Source organism: Trypanosoma cruzi, genomic scaffold (genome assembly GCF_000209065.1).
Source record: "Trypanosoma cruzi strain CL Brener 1047053517025 genomic scaffold, whole genome shotgun sequence".
Lineage (NCBI taxonomy): Eukaryota > Euglenozoa > Kinetoplastea > Trypanosomatida > Trypanosomatidae > Trypanosoma > Trypanosoma cruzi.
The window spans coordinates 3,625-21,699 of NW_001849278.1; the positions used below are offsets into that span (position 1 = coordinate 3,625).

At 49.0% G+C, this 18,075-nt stretch overlaps 7 protein-coding genes across 7 annotated transcripts, besides 38 other annotated features; all 7 read left to right on the forward strand.

Annotated features, from left to right (window-relative positions):
* Positions 1-18,075: a sequence feature (heterozygous, non-Esmeraldo-like haplotype).
* Positions 198-252: a microsatellite.
* Positions 253-346: a microsatellite.
* Positions 1,292-1,340: a sequence feature (T-rich).
* Tc00.1047053511017.20 (2,3-bisphosphoglycerate-independent phosphoglycerate mutase, putative) lies at positions 1,363-3,465 on the forward strand (the record flags this gene model as incomplete). Its single annotated transcript, XM_804026.1, has 1 exon — positions 1,363-3,465. One exon carries the CDS (start codon positions 1,363-1,365, stop codon positions 3,463-3,465), a length of 2,103 nt encoding a protein of 700 aa, XP_809119.1.
* Positions 3,933-3,960: a sequence feature (AT_rich).
* Positions 4,229-4,252: a microsatellite.
* Positions 4,367-5,509, forward strand: Tc00.1047053511017.25 (uncharacterized protein; the record flags this gene model as incomplete). Its single annotated transcript, XM_804032.1, has 1 exon — positions 4,367-5,509. The coding sequence occupies one exon, from the start codon at positions 4,367-4,369 to the stop codon at positions 5,507-5,509; it is 1,143 nt and encodes a 380-aa protein (XP_809125.1).
* Positions 5,620-5,687: a sequence feature (T-rich).
* Positions 6,170-6,210: a sequence feature (T-rich).
* Positions 6,284-6,356: a microsatellite.
* Positions 6,357-6,381: a microsatellite.
* Positions 6,382-6,404: a microsatellite.
* Positions 6,405-6,440: a microsatellite.
* Positions 6,441-6,465: a microsatellite.
* Positions 6,473-6,527: a microsatellite.
* Positions 6,540-6,596: a microsatellite.
* Positions 6,621-6,660: a sequence feature (AT_rich).
* Positions 6,852-6,877: a microsatellite.
* Positions 6,958-7,010: a sequence feature (T-rich).
* Positions 7,107-7,134: a microsatellite.
* Positions 7,159-7,182: a microsatellite.
* Positions 7,546-7,593: a sequence feature (CT-rich).
* Positions 8,135-8,196: a microsatellite.
* Tc00.1047053511017.30 (cyclin dependent kinase-binding protein, putative) lies at positions 8,327-9,913 on the forward strand (the record flags this gene model as incomplete). Its single annotated transcript, XM_804027.1, has 1 exon — positions 8,327-9,913. One exon carries the CDS (start codon positions 8,327-8,329, stop codon positions 9,911-9,913), a length of 1,587 nt encoding a protein of 528 aa, XP_809120.1.
* Positions 9,966-9,993: a microsatellite.
* Positions 9,995-10,018: a microsatellite.
* Positions 10,093-10,120: a microsatellite.
* Positions 10,263-10,327: a sequence feature (A-rich).
* Positions 10,490-10,520: a microsatellite.
* Positions 10,605-10,638: a microsatellite.
* Positions 10,736-10,767: a microsatellite.
* Positions 10,837-10,878: a sequence feature (AT_rich).
* Positions 11,305-11,338: a microsatellite.
* Positions 11,685-12,599, forward strand: Tc00.1047053511017.40 (hypothetical protein, conserved; the record flags this gene model as incomplete). The annotated part of the gene is made up of 1 exon (XM_804028.1): positions 11,685-12,599. One exon carries the CDS (start codon positions 11,685-11,687, stop codon positions 12,597-12,599), a length of 915 nt encoding a protein of 304 aa, XP_809121.1.
* Positions 12,887-13,543, forward strand: Tc00.1047053511017.50 (glycosomal membrane protein, putative; the record flags this gene model as incomplete). Its single annotated transcript, XM_804029.1, has 1 exon — positions 12,887-13,543. One exon carries the CDS (start codon positions 12,887-12,889, stop codon positions 13,541-13,543), a length of 657 nt encoding a protein of 218 aa, XP_809122.1.
* Positions 13,734-13,817: a sequence feature (A-rich).
* Positions 13,851-13,889: a microsatellite.
* Positions 14,109-14,173: a sequence feature (A-rich).
* Positions 14,376-14,409: a microsatellite.
* Positions 14,453-14,518: a microsatellite.
* On the forward strand, positions 14,546-16,882 carry Tc00.1047053511017.60 (uncharacterized protein; the record flags this gene model as incomplete). Its single annotated transcript, XM_804030.1, has 1 exon — positions 14,546-16,882. One exon carries the CDS (start codon positions 14,546-14,548, stop codon positions 16,880-16,882), a length of 2,337 nt encoding a protein of 778 aa, XP_809123.1.
* Positions 17,194-17,227: a repeat region.
* Positions 17,338-17,379: a sequence feature (T-rich).
* Tc00.1047053511017.69 (histone acetyltransferase, putative) lies at positions 17,500-18,075 on the forward strand (the record flags this gene model as incomplete). The annotated part of the gene is made up of 1 exon (XM_804031.1): positions 17,500-18,075. A coding segment is annotated over one exon (576 nt), but the record flags the coding sequence as incomplete, so codon positions are not given.

Sequence of the window (18,075 nt, forward strand, 5' to 3'; positions counted from 1 at the left end):
TGAACAGCGTCGTCGCGTGGCGGCAGAATTGTGGGAACAGGTTTATGTTTGAATTGGGTTTTATGTTTTTTTCAGATAATTTGTTTGTGGTTGGCCCTATTAAGATGTATATTTTTCATTTTTATCCCGTTTGCTTCTTTATGTATATGTTTTTTGCCATGGGATTTATGTTTTTGTGAGTTCATGACTTTTATGGCTTTATCTTTGCTATGTTTTTATGTCTTTGCTTTTTTTTTTTTTTTGGAATGCGTTTTATTATTATTATTATTATTATTATTATTATTATTATTATTATTATTATTGTTATTATTGTTATTATTATTGTTATTATTGTTATTATTATTATATTTATATTCGGATGTTTTTATTGCTGATGTATCTTTGTTCTTTGTTTTTTTTCGGTCGTTTCATAATTATGCCTTCTGTTTTGGGTGTATGTTCTTTTTTTTTGTATATGTGTGCTGTTCTTGTGTTTGTTCCTTTTTCCACTATGTATATATATGTGTGTGCCTGTGTGATTTATTCAACTGTGCTGTGCGTGCTTTTAACTTGGCTTTTTTTTTTTGAGTGATTTTGCTCTATTCGTTATGATACAGTCTGCTTTTTGCTCCGTAAAGGAATGTAAGAGCGCAAAGGGAGGTGCGGCTGTCTTAATTGTTGGGAGCTGGTGGCAGGCCACGTGATGACCGCGGCAACCCTCTCACGCAGCGGGAGTGACATTGTACTTCGTGGGTCACGCACCATCTTTAGACTTTGTTGTTGGGCTTGCGTTGCTGGCTGATCGTTTTTGGTGTGATCGCGCCACGGCGGTAGTTTGGGACGGGCGTCGGACGGCGTGAGTGTGTCGGGAGAGGTGGGGCGCTTCTGGGCTTTGCGTGGACGCCGTGGCCACTGACACACTTGGGTGGATGGGGCAGTGGCATTACTTCCCTCGTTGAGGAAGACACACACACACACACACATGGTGCGCATTCCTTGGACGCGAGGCAGCCGTTGCGGGTCGACGTGAGGGGGAGGGCTGTTGATATGTTTTTGGTAAGCTGCGAGTAGGTGCGAGGGTGAGAAACGGCCTTTTGCGTAACTGTGGGGGATATCACAACTGCGATGTTGGTGGAAGGCGAATTGAAGTGCCCTGCATATTTGGGTGGGATATTGACATTGGAGTAGAGTGGTGGAGTGAGAATTCCATTTTATTTATCGATTTATTTATTTGTGTGTTTGATGCGCCTCTCTTCTTTTTTCTCTTTCTCTGCGGTCGTGTGCGGTTGGCTTCGTTACGGGTACAAGTGTATTTTTTTTGTTTGTTTGTTTCTTCTTGTGTCTTAGTTTTTTTTTTTTTTAGGAGGCGTTACTGATTGTGGGATGTGTTTCTGGGGCGAGGCAATGGGGCCGTTTGTGCTTCTATTTGTGTACGGCACTCTTCAACGCGGAGAGAACAATTACGCGTGGTGGATGGCGGACCCAAAACACGCCACTTTTGTGGCGACAGCACGCACTGTGAAACGGTATCCGCTGTTTGTGAAACTTTTGCCTGGTTCCGACGGGTGCTCGCCCTGCCTACTCAACCAACCAGCTGCGGGAGATGTTGGCGATGTTAGCAACTGCAATGAGCGGAACAATGATGCTGGCGGTGTGACGCCTCAGTTTGTGGTGGGGGAGTTGTTTCTGGTGACACCAACATTGAAGAGCTGCCTTGACGTCATTGAGGATGTCGAGGAGGGCGTGTACACCGTCGGCGAGATCGATGTTCTCCCCCTGGACAACGAGCAGGTGGTGGAGAGGACACTTCATGTGGGCAAGGGGGAGGCGGTGAGGGCGCTCGTGTACTTTCGGACGAAGAACTACCCGCCTGACTGGAACTGCCCAAGTGCGGCGAACAGCACATGTCTCATGCAGCGTTTTTCAGCGATGGAGTGCCTACGTCTGTACGGCTCGCGTTTTGCCGGCTTTCCCGCCCACTTGCGTTACGCAGCGGAATTACGAGACGGCCTTCAAAGACATACCAGATGGCCGTTTGATGATGTGTGCGGGGTGCCTCTCCGTCCTAAACCCATCGTGCTTTTTATTATTGACGGCGTGGGTGACGCCACTTATTCAGAGCTTGGTCATCGCACACCGCTTGAGGTGGTTGCCGGTGTGCCTCCGCGGAGGTTTGAGGGTGAAGCCACGGCAAAATCACAATGCACTGCGGATCGGTATGCTTCTTCTGCCATGAATTTGGTTACGAAAAACGGGGTAAGTGGATTAATGGATGTTTTTGAATCGGGGGTGAGTTGTGGGAGCGACACGGCACACCTTGCTCTCCTTGGGTATCCGCCGAAGCAGTACTACAGGGGGCGTGGGGCATACGAGGCTCTCGGAGCGGGCTTGGCATTGGATGATGCCGATATCGCCTTTAAGAGCAACTTTTCCGTCCTTAATGAGTCCACGGGGATCGTCACGCACCGCCGCTGTGACCGCGACTTCACTCAGGAAGGTCCGGTTTTATGCGCGCACATTGACGGGACGGTGATTGCAGGCGATGATGCGGGTCTATTCGAGTCGGTACACACACTGAGAGCCCAGTACGCCACGGAGCACCGTTGCGGCATCGCCATCACCGGGAAGGGGCTCTCATGCTTCATCACAGGCACGGATCCACTGGCCGACAATCGTCCACTGCTGCACTGCAGGCCCACTGTACCGCCCGAACACGCGGAGTACGAGGCAGCGCTCTACACGAGCCGCGTGGTGAACGCGGCATCGAGATGCATTACGGAGCTGCTTCGTCACCACCCGATCAATGAGGCCCGGCGGAGGGAAGGGAAGGAGGCTGCCAACGTGGTTCTTCTGCGAGGGGCTGCGGACAAGGGATGGGTACCACCATTTGCCGTGCGTCACGGCCTTTTTGGCTTTATTGTTGCCCCCACGTGCATTATTAAGGGCTTGGGAATTTGTTGTGGTCTGAAATCCGTGGGCGCTGCTGGAGCAACGGGCGATTACCAAACAAACGTCAACGCAAAGGTGGACGCTGCTCTAAGTGAACTCGGTCTTGCTGGTGCTGTGGATGGGGCCACGAGGGAAGAAGGGATGGTCCGCAGCGTGTTTGCTGTCATTCATGTCAAGGGTGTCGACGACGCCGGCCACGACAGGAGTCTTGAGAAGAAACTCATGATGCTTCAGCGATGTGGGGAGGCCCTCCAGAGGCTGTGGACAGCCCTTCCAGACGGCAGCACGGTGGCAGTACTCTCGGATCATTCCACACCCGTTTCTATCGGTGATCACAGCTGCGAGCCGGTTCCTGTATCCGTGGCGACGAAGGGGTGCGGTTTTCATGATGATGTGGAACATTATAGCGAGGTGGAGTGTGGATATGGGGCACTTGGACGGTTTCGTGGTGAGGAGCTGCTCGGCATTGTGAAGCGTGCCCATTACTGGTACCACTACCGTGCACCGCGCGAGAGTTCATTGACGTCAGAGGGGTAATACTGAGGGAGCGGCACGCGGGGATGAAGCGGACCCTAATGCCACGGAGAGGAGGTGTATCATCTCTCTCTTTTACACTCACTCTGTTTGTGCGTGTGTGTTAATCTTTTATGTTTACATTTTGTGTAATTTTGTTTGCGGAGGGGTGGGGAAGGGGGAGACAAGCGAATGAGTTTGGGCGATGATTGTTTCACTCTGTTTCTCTTTCTCCTTCCGCTTCATCTCAGCCCCTACTCGGTGTATATAGATAGATAGACAGATATACACACAAAAACACACAGGCACACAGCCACAGGCATAGGCACACACGAGGGGATAAAAGAAAGGGGGACGCAGCAGCAGCAGCAGACAGAAGCGAGAGAGTGAGTGGCGCGTGGGGGGGAGGAGAACGAAAGGAAAAAATCAAAAAAAAAAATCAAAATAAAACAACAAAACAGAAGAATTTTCTCCATCTCTCTCCCCCCACCAAAAATAAAACAATATATATATATATATCAAAGCAACAACAACAACAACAAGAAGAAAAAGAAAAACCGTTCACATTAAACAATACAAAAGAGAACGAAAAAAAAAAAAAAGGCAGGCACAACTTTTTTTAAAAAAATTTTTAGGGGCGTACGGGAGGAGGAACCAAACGGACGGCTTCTACTTTGCACCAGCAGCTTTTTCGTCATCTTTTCTTCTTTAATAGTGCCGTTGTTGCTATTGTTGTGCCTACTGTATTATTATTATTATTTGTTTAGAGAACACTGACAACAAAACAATATATATATATATATATATACATTTTTTTTTTCTTGCCTTGTGCCAGGCATTTGGCGGGGGAGATATCAATTCATTACTCTGCACCTGCGCGTGTGTGTATATATCCGCTCCCCTCCGCACTGCGGCGTCGACGAACATGGGCGAAGTGGATAAGAGCCCGAAGCGCATCGGCGTCCTTTCGGCGGACAATGGCAGCAGTTCTGACCTTCCCAACAAGTTCTATCATTGGCACTCGGGCTCGCAAACACTGCCGTTCATAAAGAATGAGACTGACATTGTCCAGTGGCTTCTGGAAGTGGATGCCGCGCGCGGCAAAGACACACCGAGGGATATGGAACAGGAGGAACTTGTCGCGTTCTTTAAGGGACGTTCTCAACAGGGGGGCACACCGATGGCGTCCGTTAGCACCACCGCCAACGCATCCATTCCGCCGCGTGGTGAAGAGGATGAGCCCCACTTGACGAGGTCCGTCGCACGACTGTCGCCGCACATCGCCTCCAGCGCAGCGTACCACGGCAAACCGATGCGGGAGGCCTTGTCAAGCGCGCCACAAACTGGGAGGTCATCTTTGCCATGTGGTACCTCTGCGTCACGGTTCAGCGGCGGTGGTGTAATGATGAAGACAGCAACGGCAGCGGGGATCACAGAGGGCCTTGGTGGTTACTCTCCCGGTTTTGTACCAAAGCAGCAAAAACAACACCATCAGCAGCAATCGCCACTGGTATTGGCCGCATCACTTGGGCGTGGCTTTGTACATCATTTGGTTACTGGTAACAGTAGCAGCTGCAGCGTGCCGGATCTCTCACTGCCACCCTCACTCGGCACAGGAGCCCCCGTGACTTTCTGTGGGACCCCAGTGAAGAGAACAGTAAACGGTGAAACCACCAGCACTACCGCAGTTCTCTTGGAAACGACATGTGGTGGGAGTGACCAGACAACGCCGCTTCGCCAACGCATCCTTCCAGTGGCTGACCGCATTAGACAACCGCCTTCCGCTCCGCACCATGACCGACGTCGGAGGGATATGGGCCTCACATTATGTTGCAATGGCGTCACAAACACCAAAAGCAGGTCCCTGCAGCAATTGCGGCTTAATAACCCGCCGAAGTTGTGTCCTCCCTATGCCCCACGACTGCTCGCACTCGTAACGGAGTGCCCAACCACCAACACCACGACAGGTGATGCCACTGGTCCCGCTCAACATCTGAACTCACTGCTGCCTGGACGCAGGGGGGTGGGGGTCTTGTCGAAGGAGACAACTGCCACGCAAGGACGATGAGGAGCAGCTGGTGAATGCAGGCCATAGATCATTCAGCTTTTTCCAGCTGCCTGGCGGCTTTCTTAATAGAGTGTCTCACCATTTTCAATATATATATACGTATATATGTATTATATTTTTGTTTTTTTGTTTTGGGTTTTTTTCTTTTTCCATATTTTTACTTTTTATTTCTCTTTTTGATTGCAAATTTTTTGACGCATTTTTTTCTCTCTCATTTTCTGTGTGTGTGTGTGCGTGTTTGTGTACCGTTACTGCCAAGCCGTGACTGTTGGGCGTGGGCTCTTTTGTAAACTTTTACCACCACTCTTGTCTTTTACTCGTGTACTGTTCACGCCACGTTTGTTTTATTTTTCTTTGTGCGGTAGTGTCTCTGCGGACTTTCTGCTTCTTTTGTCGCTCCCCCATTACGGTGCGTGTGTCAACGAGGGAGAGAGGGTGGGATCTGCACGCGCAGAAGTACACGTACGCGTAGCGACGTTGCTTAGAGCACGTGCGTACATGTTAACATGTGCATCCCCCTTTCAGTGATTTCCACCACTTTGCGTTGCGTTGATACCGCAGTTGAGAGGAACAGGGGGGAGACGATGTGCGGCGAGACATGAGCCCTCCACCCTTCACCCCATCATTCGGAGACAACGTAGCAATGAAAAGGAGAATCAATTCTTTTTTTTTTTTTCTTTCTTTTTTCTTCTTTCTTTCTTCTACTGAAATCCAGTGCGTGCAAACTATTATCTCCCCGTCTCCCTTTTTTTCCCCTGTTTATTTTTTTATTTTTACATGTGTATGTATGCCTCCACACATGCTCTCATACAATATTTTGTGGGAATGCATGTATGTGTGTATCGACCCATCCATCCATCCATCTATCTATCTGTATATCTGCCCGTATGTCAGTCACACACACACACACACACACACACACACACACGCATGTATGTATGTATGTGTTTATATATACGCGTCTTTTTTTTTTTTTCTTTTTTGTATATATTTTTTCCTTTTTTTTTTTTGTTTTTTTCAGGTTTGTATGTTTATTTATTGATTAGTTTTTGTATTTATTATTTATTATTTATTTATTATTTATTTAGTCGTGGTAATATTCTCTTAGTCGTATTATTATTACTTAATTTACTTATAATATAATATAAAATGGGGAACACGAGGGATCTGTCTATCTGTCTGTCTATCCATTTAATTTAGTTTAGTTTAAATGTATGTATTTATTTATGCAAAGTCTGCCATGGTTGTGTTGTCCGAGGAGAAATGTGGCACAGACCGACCGACCGACACATGCTTCTTACCAGCAATGAAAGGGGGACTGCAGTGGAGGGGAGGGGGAGGCAAGAAAGAAAGAAAGAAAAAAAAAAAAGGATGTTATTTATTTTTATTTTGTTTTGAGTTTTGTTTCATTCACAAATTTCTTGTGCGTTTTTTTCATTGAGCGCATGTTTTTTTTTTTTTTTTTTGTTTCGTTCTTTTCACATCTTTTGTTTTCATTTCTGCTCACATTTATATAAAACACACGAGGTCTTTTTTTCTTTTTCCCCCCCCCCCCCCCTTTCATGTGTGCCGAGGAGGGGAGCAGCAGCAGGAGGGGAAAATAAAAATAAAAATAATAAAAAAAAGAATGGGGGGATTAGCGCTTCTCCTTTTTTTTTTTTTTTTTTTTTTTTGGTTGTGGTTTACTTTTACGTGGCGCAGTGGACTTCCGCCCCGCTGCCCTCCCTCTTTTTTGGACGGGCGTCGTGGTGTGTCTGCTCCGCGGACCCGTCTGTGTGCGTGCATTGAGGAGGCGGAGGGGCACACGACTGCAGTGGGCCGAGGAGGGGGCAAAAACAAAATAAAGAAAACGTCTCTTTCCTCCACTTTTGCTCCGTCGCCTCCAAGGCGCGAAGTGCGGTGGAAATGACGACGGCCCCGTGGAGGAAGGGAGAAAAAAAAAAGGAAACAAAACAAAAAGAACTCCACCGGCTGCTGCACGTCCTTCATAACTTGTGCCACGGCGTTATTTTAAATCTCAGCCTGTTTGGATGCACCTCCCTTTCTCTCTCTCTGTCTGTCTCTGTCTGTCTCTGTGTGTCTCTGTGTGTCATGTGCACTCACGGTGCGTGATGTTTTTTTTTCCCTCTCCCCCTTCCTCTTCATCTCTTTCTGAACCACGCATGATGCCCGCAGGGGATATATATAAATACAGTTGCCGTGCAGCAAGGAAACCCACAGCGAAGCCGAGAAAGCGGAGCGAGAGGACAAAGAGAAGGAAGAACAGAGCACAGCATAGAAGAAGAGGAGGAAAAGAAGAACAACAACTACAACACACAAAAAAGAAAGGAAAAATAAAATAAAAAGACATATATTTTTTCTTTACTGGAAGAGAAATTTACTTTTCGCCCGCCTTATTACCCACCGTTTTTTTTTTTCTCTCTCCCTCCCGCCGCATTTTTTACGGGCGTCTTGTTGGACGGAAATCGAGCAAAACTGGCCAACCACCACAAGGCATCCTCCCGGGAAGGATCAACATCCCCGCCGCCTCCGCCGCAGAAGCAACCGCAATTGTGTAAGGGACATGTAAGCGGCAGCACAGGAAATGCTGAGGACTCTGACACCGGCGAAGAAGCCAGCGGAGACAGCAGCAGTTGTAGTGGTAGTAGTAGCAGTATTAGCAGCGGTTGTAGTTGTAGCAGTTGTAGGAATAAAACCAGCGACAATATTATTAGCAGGGTAAACCCGCGACCGAAATTAAACACGAAGCAGAAGAACACCAGCCATGGCGGCCACCCTCTTTGCCAAGAGGAGTTGGCTCGCACGACGGCGGCTCTCATGGGGTTGTGCGTCAAGCCTCCTCTTGCCATGGAGGGGCACCCGAGCAACAGCGGGGATGACAACAGCAACGGTGCGGAAAGGCAAAGCAAGGTTTGCCCGTCCATTCACGCGCAGCAACAACAGTCAGCTTCAGAGTCGCCAAACACTTTGTTCTCCAATTCCAGCGTCATGGATAACGCATCGTCATTATCGTCTGCCGCAATCCCACCAGCACCACCCCCAACCACCGCCACCTCTTCATTTTACCCGGAGCAGGTTGCCTTTCTTACTTCGGTGGGTGAAATGGCAAAGCGACTGGCACTCCAACGCAAGCCCACGCACCGTGGCGAAGGTCATGGCAACGCACACCACGGAATTGACATGGATTTGCCTTTTCTGCGCCAAGGAGAAGCACCGCTTTCTGTAAAGACATTGGTGCGGGGCGAGGGACAGCGGGTCCGGCTGCGTCTTGCCCTGGAATCTCAGCTGCATCAACAGAATCAAGATTCACAAAATAAGAATTGCGGAAACACGGCCGCCAAACAAAAGGGAGATTCTTTAAAAGATAATGGGGATGCTGGAAGGAGCTTGAGCGCGGGCCGCCGAGCGGCGGGAGTCCAATACAATCACCCTGCCAGCCTATGTACAATTCTTTCTTGTTTTGCTCCGCTGAAAGCATCGTACTGGCAGGATGATCGTCTTGTGGAGCCCTATCTTGGGGAATGCTACGACCCAGACCCCCAGCGTCGTCGCGGCAATAGGAGCGATGAAAATACCGTAATTGAGAGAGGGGAAGACGGCGGCGCGGGCGGCGAAGAGTTGGATGATGACAGCTGCTCTGTTGACATAAATGACAAGACGGATAGCCATTCCGACTGTGAATCGCATGATGGATCCGATCGCCTGCGGCAGAGGCGGGGCCACAGTGAAAAGGCAATGCGATCGTACGGCAAGATGCTCACTCACAACCGCTGCAGGAATGACCCGGTCTTTCATGATGCCTTTTTTCTGGACACAGGCAACATCACAGGCGGAGAACGGCGTAAGAAACTTATTGTTCTGCAGTCGTACCGTGCCTCTGTTATATCTTTTGTGGATATGAAAGTGCTGAAAAAGGATATTAACAATGACTTTTACATTCAGCATCCCGAGCTTGAAATACGTGAGATTAAACTCACCCACCTGCGAAAAATACGCGCTGCGCTGCTTAACTTTGCTCTCGAGGATAATTCCCCTATAGAGGTGGTTACCGTCGCGCATGCCAATTGGTACTTTGAGCGACTTGTCATGCGGGGAATGGTTGGCAAGCGGAACTGCGGACTCGCTGTCGCCGCGTGTATTCTACTCGCCGTGAAGTTCATTGAGACAGGCGACATTCACAAGAAGATTCAATACGTCAAGACACGCTTCCGACAAGACGAGGCATTCGCCAGCCTGACGTGGCAGAAGGTTCAGGAATGGGAGTTCCGTGCGTATGTTGGGCTGGAATTCACGCTGATGCCGGAGAACGGCAATCAGGTCGTCGAGGCACACTTGGAGCGACTGTTGGGCCAAATAAACCTCACATCGCAGGAGTACTACAGCAAGAAGTTTGCACTTCCATAGAAAGGAGTGTTTATTATTTGTGTACACATGCCATGTAATAAAACGCCGTGTGTCTCTCCCTCCCTCTCTCTCTCTCTCTCCATATATATATATATATACATATATTTCATGTGTATTGAAAACTATGCCTCTGCTTGCGGGGGGAGCGGAAGCCGACATTCATTTTACTTTTTTTCTCCTGCGTGTGTGTGTGTGTGTGTGTGCGTGGCAATGGAGAGGCAAAAGAATGATGGTTCCAAACAGGGCCTTCACGGCACCCCGACGCCAATGCGTCTGCCCCCCTTCCCTCCCACACGTCCCTTCACGCACCGCAATGAGACCCAAAAGAGGCGAATAACGGCGAAAGGCCAAAAAACAAAAAAAAAAAAAAAGGAAACAGAAGGGAAGCGAAAAGGAAAATAATATAAAAATAAATATTTATATAACGAAAACGAAAAGGTATGAAGTCGAAAGTCAAGGGAGAAAGAGAAAGAGAAAGAGTGGAATAAATATTACAAAGCAGAACAGTACTACACGAAAAGAGACGCGTATTTACTCTCATCACTTTATTTTCTGGCACTGCATGCAGGGAGGAGAACACACACACACACACACATACACACACACATATATATATATAAATACAAATACAAATAAATATGTGTGTATGCACACTTAAGAACGAGCAGGAACAGAAAAGACGATTGTATGGAAAAAAAGAAAAAAAAAAAGAAAAAAAGAAGAAATAATAATAATAATAATGAAAATTGAACAGGCAACGAGAGAAATCCAATACAACGCGTGTGTAGTCCAGTTATTATCCTTACATATTTTTACACCTAAATATATATATATGTATGTATGTATATATATATGCTCCTCTGTGTTCTTGGGTGTGTGCATGTGTGACGCTGGCGTCTGTTCACATATTTATTATTTGCTTCTTTTTTTTTTTTTTTTTTTAAATTTTAAATTTTACATTTTTACTGTCGTGTCTCCACTCGTATGCGTGTCGCCGTATCATAAGTCAGCGAATGCCTGGAAAGAAGAGAGGGGAGGAGGAGGGGTGTGGTGGGGACGGCCGGGGACGGATAAAAAACAGTCGCAGGGGGAGGGAACAAAAAATTTTTCAACCACTGAGGGAGCCAAAAAACGGATTGTTTTTTTTTTTTGTGTCTTTCGTGGGGGCGAGGCGGCGTTGTTCATCCGGTCCGGTGGGGACAACAACAAAGCAAAGAAACAACAAAAGAAGGGGGAGAAGGGGGCAAAGAAGACGGCAGTTTTGGAGAAATAAAAGGAGAAAAGGTTTGGGCATTCATGTTGTCATGTATGGCGCGGGGTGGTGGTGGGTTGGCGGACACATTTGCGCCCTTATGCCTCTTCACAACGCGGTGCTTTAATTCTTGGGTGTGTTTTGTTTTTTCTTTTTTCTCTTCTTTTTTTTTTCCTCTTCGCCTCCACCTTCTTTTCTTTCTTCGCATCAGTTTGTGTTTTGTCTTGCTTTGTGGTTGACACGAGTTCGTTGCGTCCATTGCCGCGGGTTTATATCTCGTAGCGGAGCTTTGCACAGTCCCCTCTTGGCACTGGAGCCCCCGCGTGGGCTTCCCCACGCAAAGGAGAGAATTTTTTTGTTTTTGTTTTGTTGTTGGTTGCGCGTTCTTCAACACCTTTTTTTTTTTTTACCCCCTTTTTTTATGATTGGGTGTGCGTGTGTTTGGCTTGCACGCTTCAGGTGTGAATATATATATATATATTCAGGGACTGAGTAAGGGTGGGGGGAAGGCGACGTGGCATGCGTATGAAAGCGAGCGGAAGCGATATGAAAGTTACCACCGCGGCTTTTCCACTGACATTTGCTTGCTGGGGACAGCGAGTCGGGTGTCTGTTGCAGCGAAGTTCCTCAGACTCTGCCGCTGTTGCCGCTGCCGCCACAGATTTGTACGAAAAGTATATCGTCGCCCGCTACACGGAGCCACAGCGGCACTACCACACGATGACGCACTTGGAGGAGATGCTGGGCTGCCTTGCACGGTTTCAGTCCGAGGCTCCAGTGGCGCATCGTCTGCCTGCTGAGGGCGCACGACGACTTGTTGTGGAGTTGGCAATTTTCTTTCACGACGCGGTCTACGACCCTAGGCGCAGCGACAATGAGGAACGCAGCGCGGCGTGGTTTCAATCCTTCTGGGGTGAAGTCCGCCGATGTGCGACACTACACACGACGGCGCTGGATGACGGTGAGACGAGGGGGCGTGTTGGACCGCTGCTTTGGGATGACCTCGACGCTGCACGAGGCGTAGAGGAAGAGGTGGTGAATTTTATTCTTCAGACGAAGCACCACATGGCGGTGGAGCCGTGCTACATGCACCGGGCGTCGCAGTCTGGCGGCACGGACGACGCCCCGCAGCCAACGCCGCCGCCGCCTCCTCTTCATATATTTCTTGATCTTGATCTTGCCATTTTGGGCAGTGCGGCTGAGCGTTACCGGAGATACGCGCTTGACATTCGGCGGGAGTATAGCTGGCACAGCGAGACAGACTTTTGCCGCGGTCGGGCTGCCTTTCTGCGAGGTTTTTTGAATCACCCACAGTGGTACAAGACAAAGTTTTTCTTTGACGCCTTGGAGTCGTCTGCGAGGGCGAATGTTGAGGCTGAGGTTGCGGCGCTGGAGGCACGGCTGGAGCATTTGGCCTCCGACGAGCGGCCCTGAGCTGCCGGGGTTGGATATCGAGTGCCAGAACGCCCGGGGACGGAGGGGGAGGGGTCTGCCGCCCCCTTTTGTGTGTGTTTCCATTGCTGGGAGCCTCTTTTTTTTTTCTTTTTCTTTTTTCGGTTGCTACTGCTGGGGGGCGCCGTGCGATCTTCTTTTCACTTCTCTTCTCGACACCGTGAATTGTCGCAAGCCATAAAACAGCTTCATTTAAGGCAACGCGATAACAACAACAACAACAAAATTATAAGGAATTTTTTCTCCTGCTTAAAGCCCTACATAGCATCATGTCTGACTTCGACAAGTTTGTAAAGCTCCTTGGGCAGACCGACGGTCGAGACAAGATTTACAAGTTTGTTGGCGGTGTGTTGAAGGCTCTTGCCGCCCTCGATGCCGTTGAGTGCCGCAGGTCCGCATACAAGTCGGTTTCCAGCTCCATCACGGACGGTCGCTCCCTGATGCGCATGGCCAAATGGATGGGGGATATTCCTAAGATGCGCAGCGTTTTTGCGAAGTGCGCAGAGGGTGGCCGCATGGAGATGACGGCGTTGATTATGTTTCTGCGTGTGCTTGGCAACTTCCTCTACATCCTTGGTGACAACGTTGCTTTCCTCATGCGATACAAGCTGGTGCCTGGTCAGCCTAAGCGCGTCCAGTACCACAGCAAGGTGTCGCAGTTCTGGGGCTTCTTCTTCGCCGCTGTCTTGGATCTCCTTGCGCTCCGCACTGCGCTGCAGAAGCGTGCGAGTGACGCCGCGACGTCTTGCAAGGAGGCAAAGAGTGCCCTGATTAACCTGACGAAGGATGCCTCAGATGTGTTGGTTACAATGGCGGCTGTCGGCTACATGAAGGGTGTGTGGCATCCAGGCCCAGTGACGGCTGGCGCTCTCACCGCCGTCTCTGGTGGTGTCGCGACGTACCTGAACTGGAAGAAGATTAAATAAATCAGCCGACAGGTCCATGTGTTTGTAAGACCGCGTGCATATGCGTGTGTGCCGGGGGGTAAATGAGGTGGCCTCACGTATTCTCCTCTCTTCTTCTTTTTTGTTATTATTTTTGTAAACGGAGGCCCCGCGTCTCATCCCATCGCCTCTCGCTTCGTCTATTCGTTGTGCGGCTGTGACAGGATGAACGAAGGAAGGAAAAAAGAAGAAAACAAACAAACGAGAAACAAACAAAAAAAACAAAAAAGAAAAGGAAAGAAAATACAGAAAAGAAGGATAACAACACAAGCGAAAGTGAAGGCGCGCGGGCTGAATGTGTGTGTGTGTGGGTGGGTGGGTGGGTGAGGAATAGGGGGCCGAGGGGTATTTTTATGGGGGTGGGGACTCCAACCGCTGCCGCGAAGTAAACAGAAGAGAAGAGAAGAGGAGAGCGGCATGTGAGATGAAAAAACAACGTAATTTTTTTTTCTTTTCCTTTTCCCCCCCTACCACCACCACCACCACCAAGTGATAAAAGTAAAATAAAAAGGGATGTTAAAAGAAGGGCGAAACTCAAAGGGTGATGAAAAAAGAAGAAAAAGGAAGGATGAAAAAAAAAAAAAAAAAAAAAAAAAGAAAAAAAAAAGAAAATGGGGGACAAAACGAAGGGGGTAAATTCGTCTGAATTATTTTAAAAAAGGAATAATGCGGGAATCAACAGTGCAGCACATAAACGGTATGTATACGTTGATGTAATCTCATGTATATCTTCCGTAAGGGGGGTTATTTATTTTTTCTGTTGTGTTCTTCTGCATATCAACTCCTTTTTTTGTGCTTGTCATCTACTCCTCCCTTAATTACTCATTTATTTATTTATTTATTTATTTTTTCTTTTGGATTGTGTTTCATTGTCTTCTCGCACCGAGAATCATATATAGGCATAAATATAAATAAATAAATAAATATCTACATATATATCTACATCCAGGCATATATCTCGGTATCATAACTTGGCTAGAAAACATGTCTGTGCCCTTCAAGTATCGCCAGCATATTCGTGACATACACGAGTCCTTCCACGATGGAAAGCCCATCTCCGAGGAGGAACTGATGAGCGTCATGGACATCATTGCGTCAGCTGAGCATCAGGCTCTTATCGACCAGTATCGGGCCAAGTGCCCGCTGAACTCAAACAGTTTTCTCTCCCTCATGTATGAACTACAGAAGGCCTCAAAAATCTCGTACGACGATCTGGTGTGGAATTACATCCGGGGGGCTCTCAAGAGGGGTGTTTTCAACGGTGAGGACCGCACGGACCTAAAAACCCTCCGCTCAACGCTCGATCCCTTGATGCGTGCGGTACGCCTGGACGTACCGAACCTCTACAAGGCACACGCCCCTCCCGATGGTGAGGGCAAGATCACCGTTGACCAGCTCTGTGATGTATTCCGTGCCATGTACCCCGCAAACCAAATTGTCTACCTGGAGATGTACAAGTGGTCACGAACGAAAAAAGTGACGAAGGGCCGAGGAAGCATCACTGAACTCGCCAAGAATTTTGAAGTTATGACGCCCCCTCCCTTTGCGGTTTCCGCTCCACCGGCAGTACCTACGTCGCTGTCAGTATCCAAACCGCCACAGCCGAGGGAGGATACGCCAAGTGAAATGCTGAAGGGAACTACCAATGCGGCTGTCGTCGATGACTCCACGGAGACGGCCAGCACCCAGCAGAGGTCATTGCGGACACAAGAAAAGGAGTTCACCAAGGAGCCACAGGAGGAGTTAGAAAAGCTGTCGCAGTTACCTGAAGAGGGCCCAAATCTACCAGATCGAAGCGTGCCCACGGAAAAATGGAAGATTACCTCCGAGGCCGATGGAGAGGCGAAGAAACCAGCAGTTGAAATTCAGCTTCCCGACGTCGGTGAAACAAAACTGAGAGACTCAACAAACCCCAAAGTAGAGGAAAGTGCCGAGGCATCATCGATCAAAGAGACAGAAGCAAACATTCAACTCACCCCATCGTTATTTTCTGAAAAGAAGTTGGAAAATGGGACGGTCTCCCCCGAATCCCTGCCTGCCGCGACATTTCCATCCCCTCCTCTGGATCCCCATGATCAGCAGGAGCCACTAGAGGGGGAGAAAGACGCAGTCAAAAATTTTATAGCCTCAGAGAGGCCATCTGTTTCGGTCACTTCCCTTGGTTCCTTTCCGTATTGTGATCTTCCGCCAAACGTACAAGTGGAGCGGCGGCCCGGACTCAATTTTAATCCCTCCTATATTCGTGATATGGAGCCACCCGTTCGGAAGCAGAAATCCTCCTCTGATGGGGATAATAAGCCATCGCTACCACCGAGGCTTCGAGGGCATGAGGAACAGCCTGCATGGGAGCACGAGGAGGTGCTGCTGGATGCCATGTTGTCTCGTGTTGTTCCAGGAAAGCCGGTAGATTCTCAAGTGATGGAATATCTTAAAGAGCTCGCGAGACAAGAGGAGGAGCTTGAGTCAGCCCTGCGTGCTGAGATGGAAAACTTAACGTCCAACATGCTGGCCTGCGAGATTGTTGAGCAACGAATGATAATCCTGCGCGCTCAGAGACAGGCACAATGTTTTGATCGAATGGAATCACGACGGTGTAAGCTTCTGGAGGAGATGGAGAAGTACCTGTCAGGGTCGCGGAAAGCACATGGGCAGAATAAAGTTCTTCTTGCCGGTATTAAAGAGAGTGGCATGGTGTCGTGCAGGAAGGACGGCCATTCATCGAATCACGACGGCAACACCACCAATGCACGAGAGAAGCCTACAGATTTTGTGTCCATGTTCACCCCGCCGCCGCCACTGTTGTCGGCGGAGCGCCAACGTCGCACGTTGAAGCGGGAATTGCGACTGGGGGAGAAACTGCAGAGGATGCAAAGTAGATCCCCCCGGCCTGCGTCGATGCGGAGGGTTTCTCTACCGCAAGATCCACATTTTCAGGCCCAGCAGCTTCCTTCATGTATGGAACCGGAGTTCCTTCAGGGTAGCCCCACCTCGCACTCGTTTGGCAACACGTCACAGCGGGGTCGCTGGGCCAAGAAGACAACACCGCGACAGCCTGTTCCTGTTGTGCACAGCCGCCCTATTCAACAACAAAAGCAACAACACCTTTCACCACGACATTTTGGTGGGGAGGACTTCACTATTCTTGTGAATTCGGGCGCGCGGTCATCGCAGTCACCGCTGCCACGACAAACTCCAAACCGGGGAGTCCATCCACACCTCACAACAAGGATGGCGGCTGAAGTATTGACAAGTTCACAGTTGCAGCGGAAGATCGAGGAGCGCCTGGAAGCACGTTTTTCAAAGGCTTTTCAGGCCTATTAGCGTCTTTCTGAACTTTCATGAATGCACATCCCCCTCTCTCTCTCCCTCTGTGTGTATGTGCGTGTGTGGTCTTTTTTTTGTGTGTATTTTTTTTCCCAATTTTTTTTATACGTCGATGAATTTGACGCACTGTATGCCTTTTTTTTTTTTTTTTGGACATTTTCCTGTTCCCCCTTTTAGTTCTTGTTCTGTTCTTCGTTGTTGACACGCTCTCTTCCTTTACTCACTCGCCCGGGGCCACAATTTAGGGACACGTGGGATTGGTGGGCTGCACCGCGCTTCCCTCGCCCTACCGCACGGAGATTGAAACGAAAAAAGGAAGAAGAAGAAAAAAAAAGAGAAGAAATCTCTGAAAACGAAGACGTCAGGGCCGAGGGAGGGTGTGGGGAACATGCGAGCGAAGGAGTGCACGCCGAATGGGCGTCTGCTTCTCTAAGAAAGCTGCTGCCGTTAAGTTTTTTTCCTTTTCCTTTTCTTTTTTTTTTTTTGCCTTTTTTATGTATGGAAGTGTGCGCGGTGTGTCTGTCGATGCCCGGTACCTTCACAACGGCAAAAAACGAAGTCGATAAACGAAGCGACAGCAACAACAGCAGGGTGCGGTGCGAAAACGGGAACCGATGGAGAAGAAGAGCGACAGGAAGGCCGAGGAGTATCCGCGCCAGTCGTCGATTCTTGGAACGCCTTGTAGCGTGCGGGGGCCTGACGCCACGGTACGGCGAGGACAATTGCTGGAGGTTCGCTACCTATGGACACCGGCCTCTCTTCATGTCGACACTCACGCCCCGCTGTTTACACCGCCGCTATACGGTTTTGTGCGTCTGAAGGATTTGAATCACCGCCTGAGTGGGTGGTTCTCTCTGGAAGACATTGGGCTGAAGGAGGCCAAAGGCGGCGGCGGCGGTGGCAACGCAGCTGCGGGAACTGTTTCCCCGCCGCCATGCGGGTCTACCCGCATTCATGGCCCTATTTTAACTTCGGTGTATAGGGAGGTGACGCTGGGAATGATTCGAACACGCCGTGAGGAGAAGCTACTGGATTTTTTTGAAGAACGTCTTCTTCGTGACTGCCGCACACCGACAACAATTCGATACTTTGTGTACTTATGCAAGTTTGTTTTTGCCCCCTGGTATTATGCGCCCTACGGTATTTTTCATAGAGAGTATGATCCGTTGGCACCAATATCTATGGCCGAC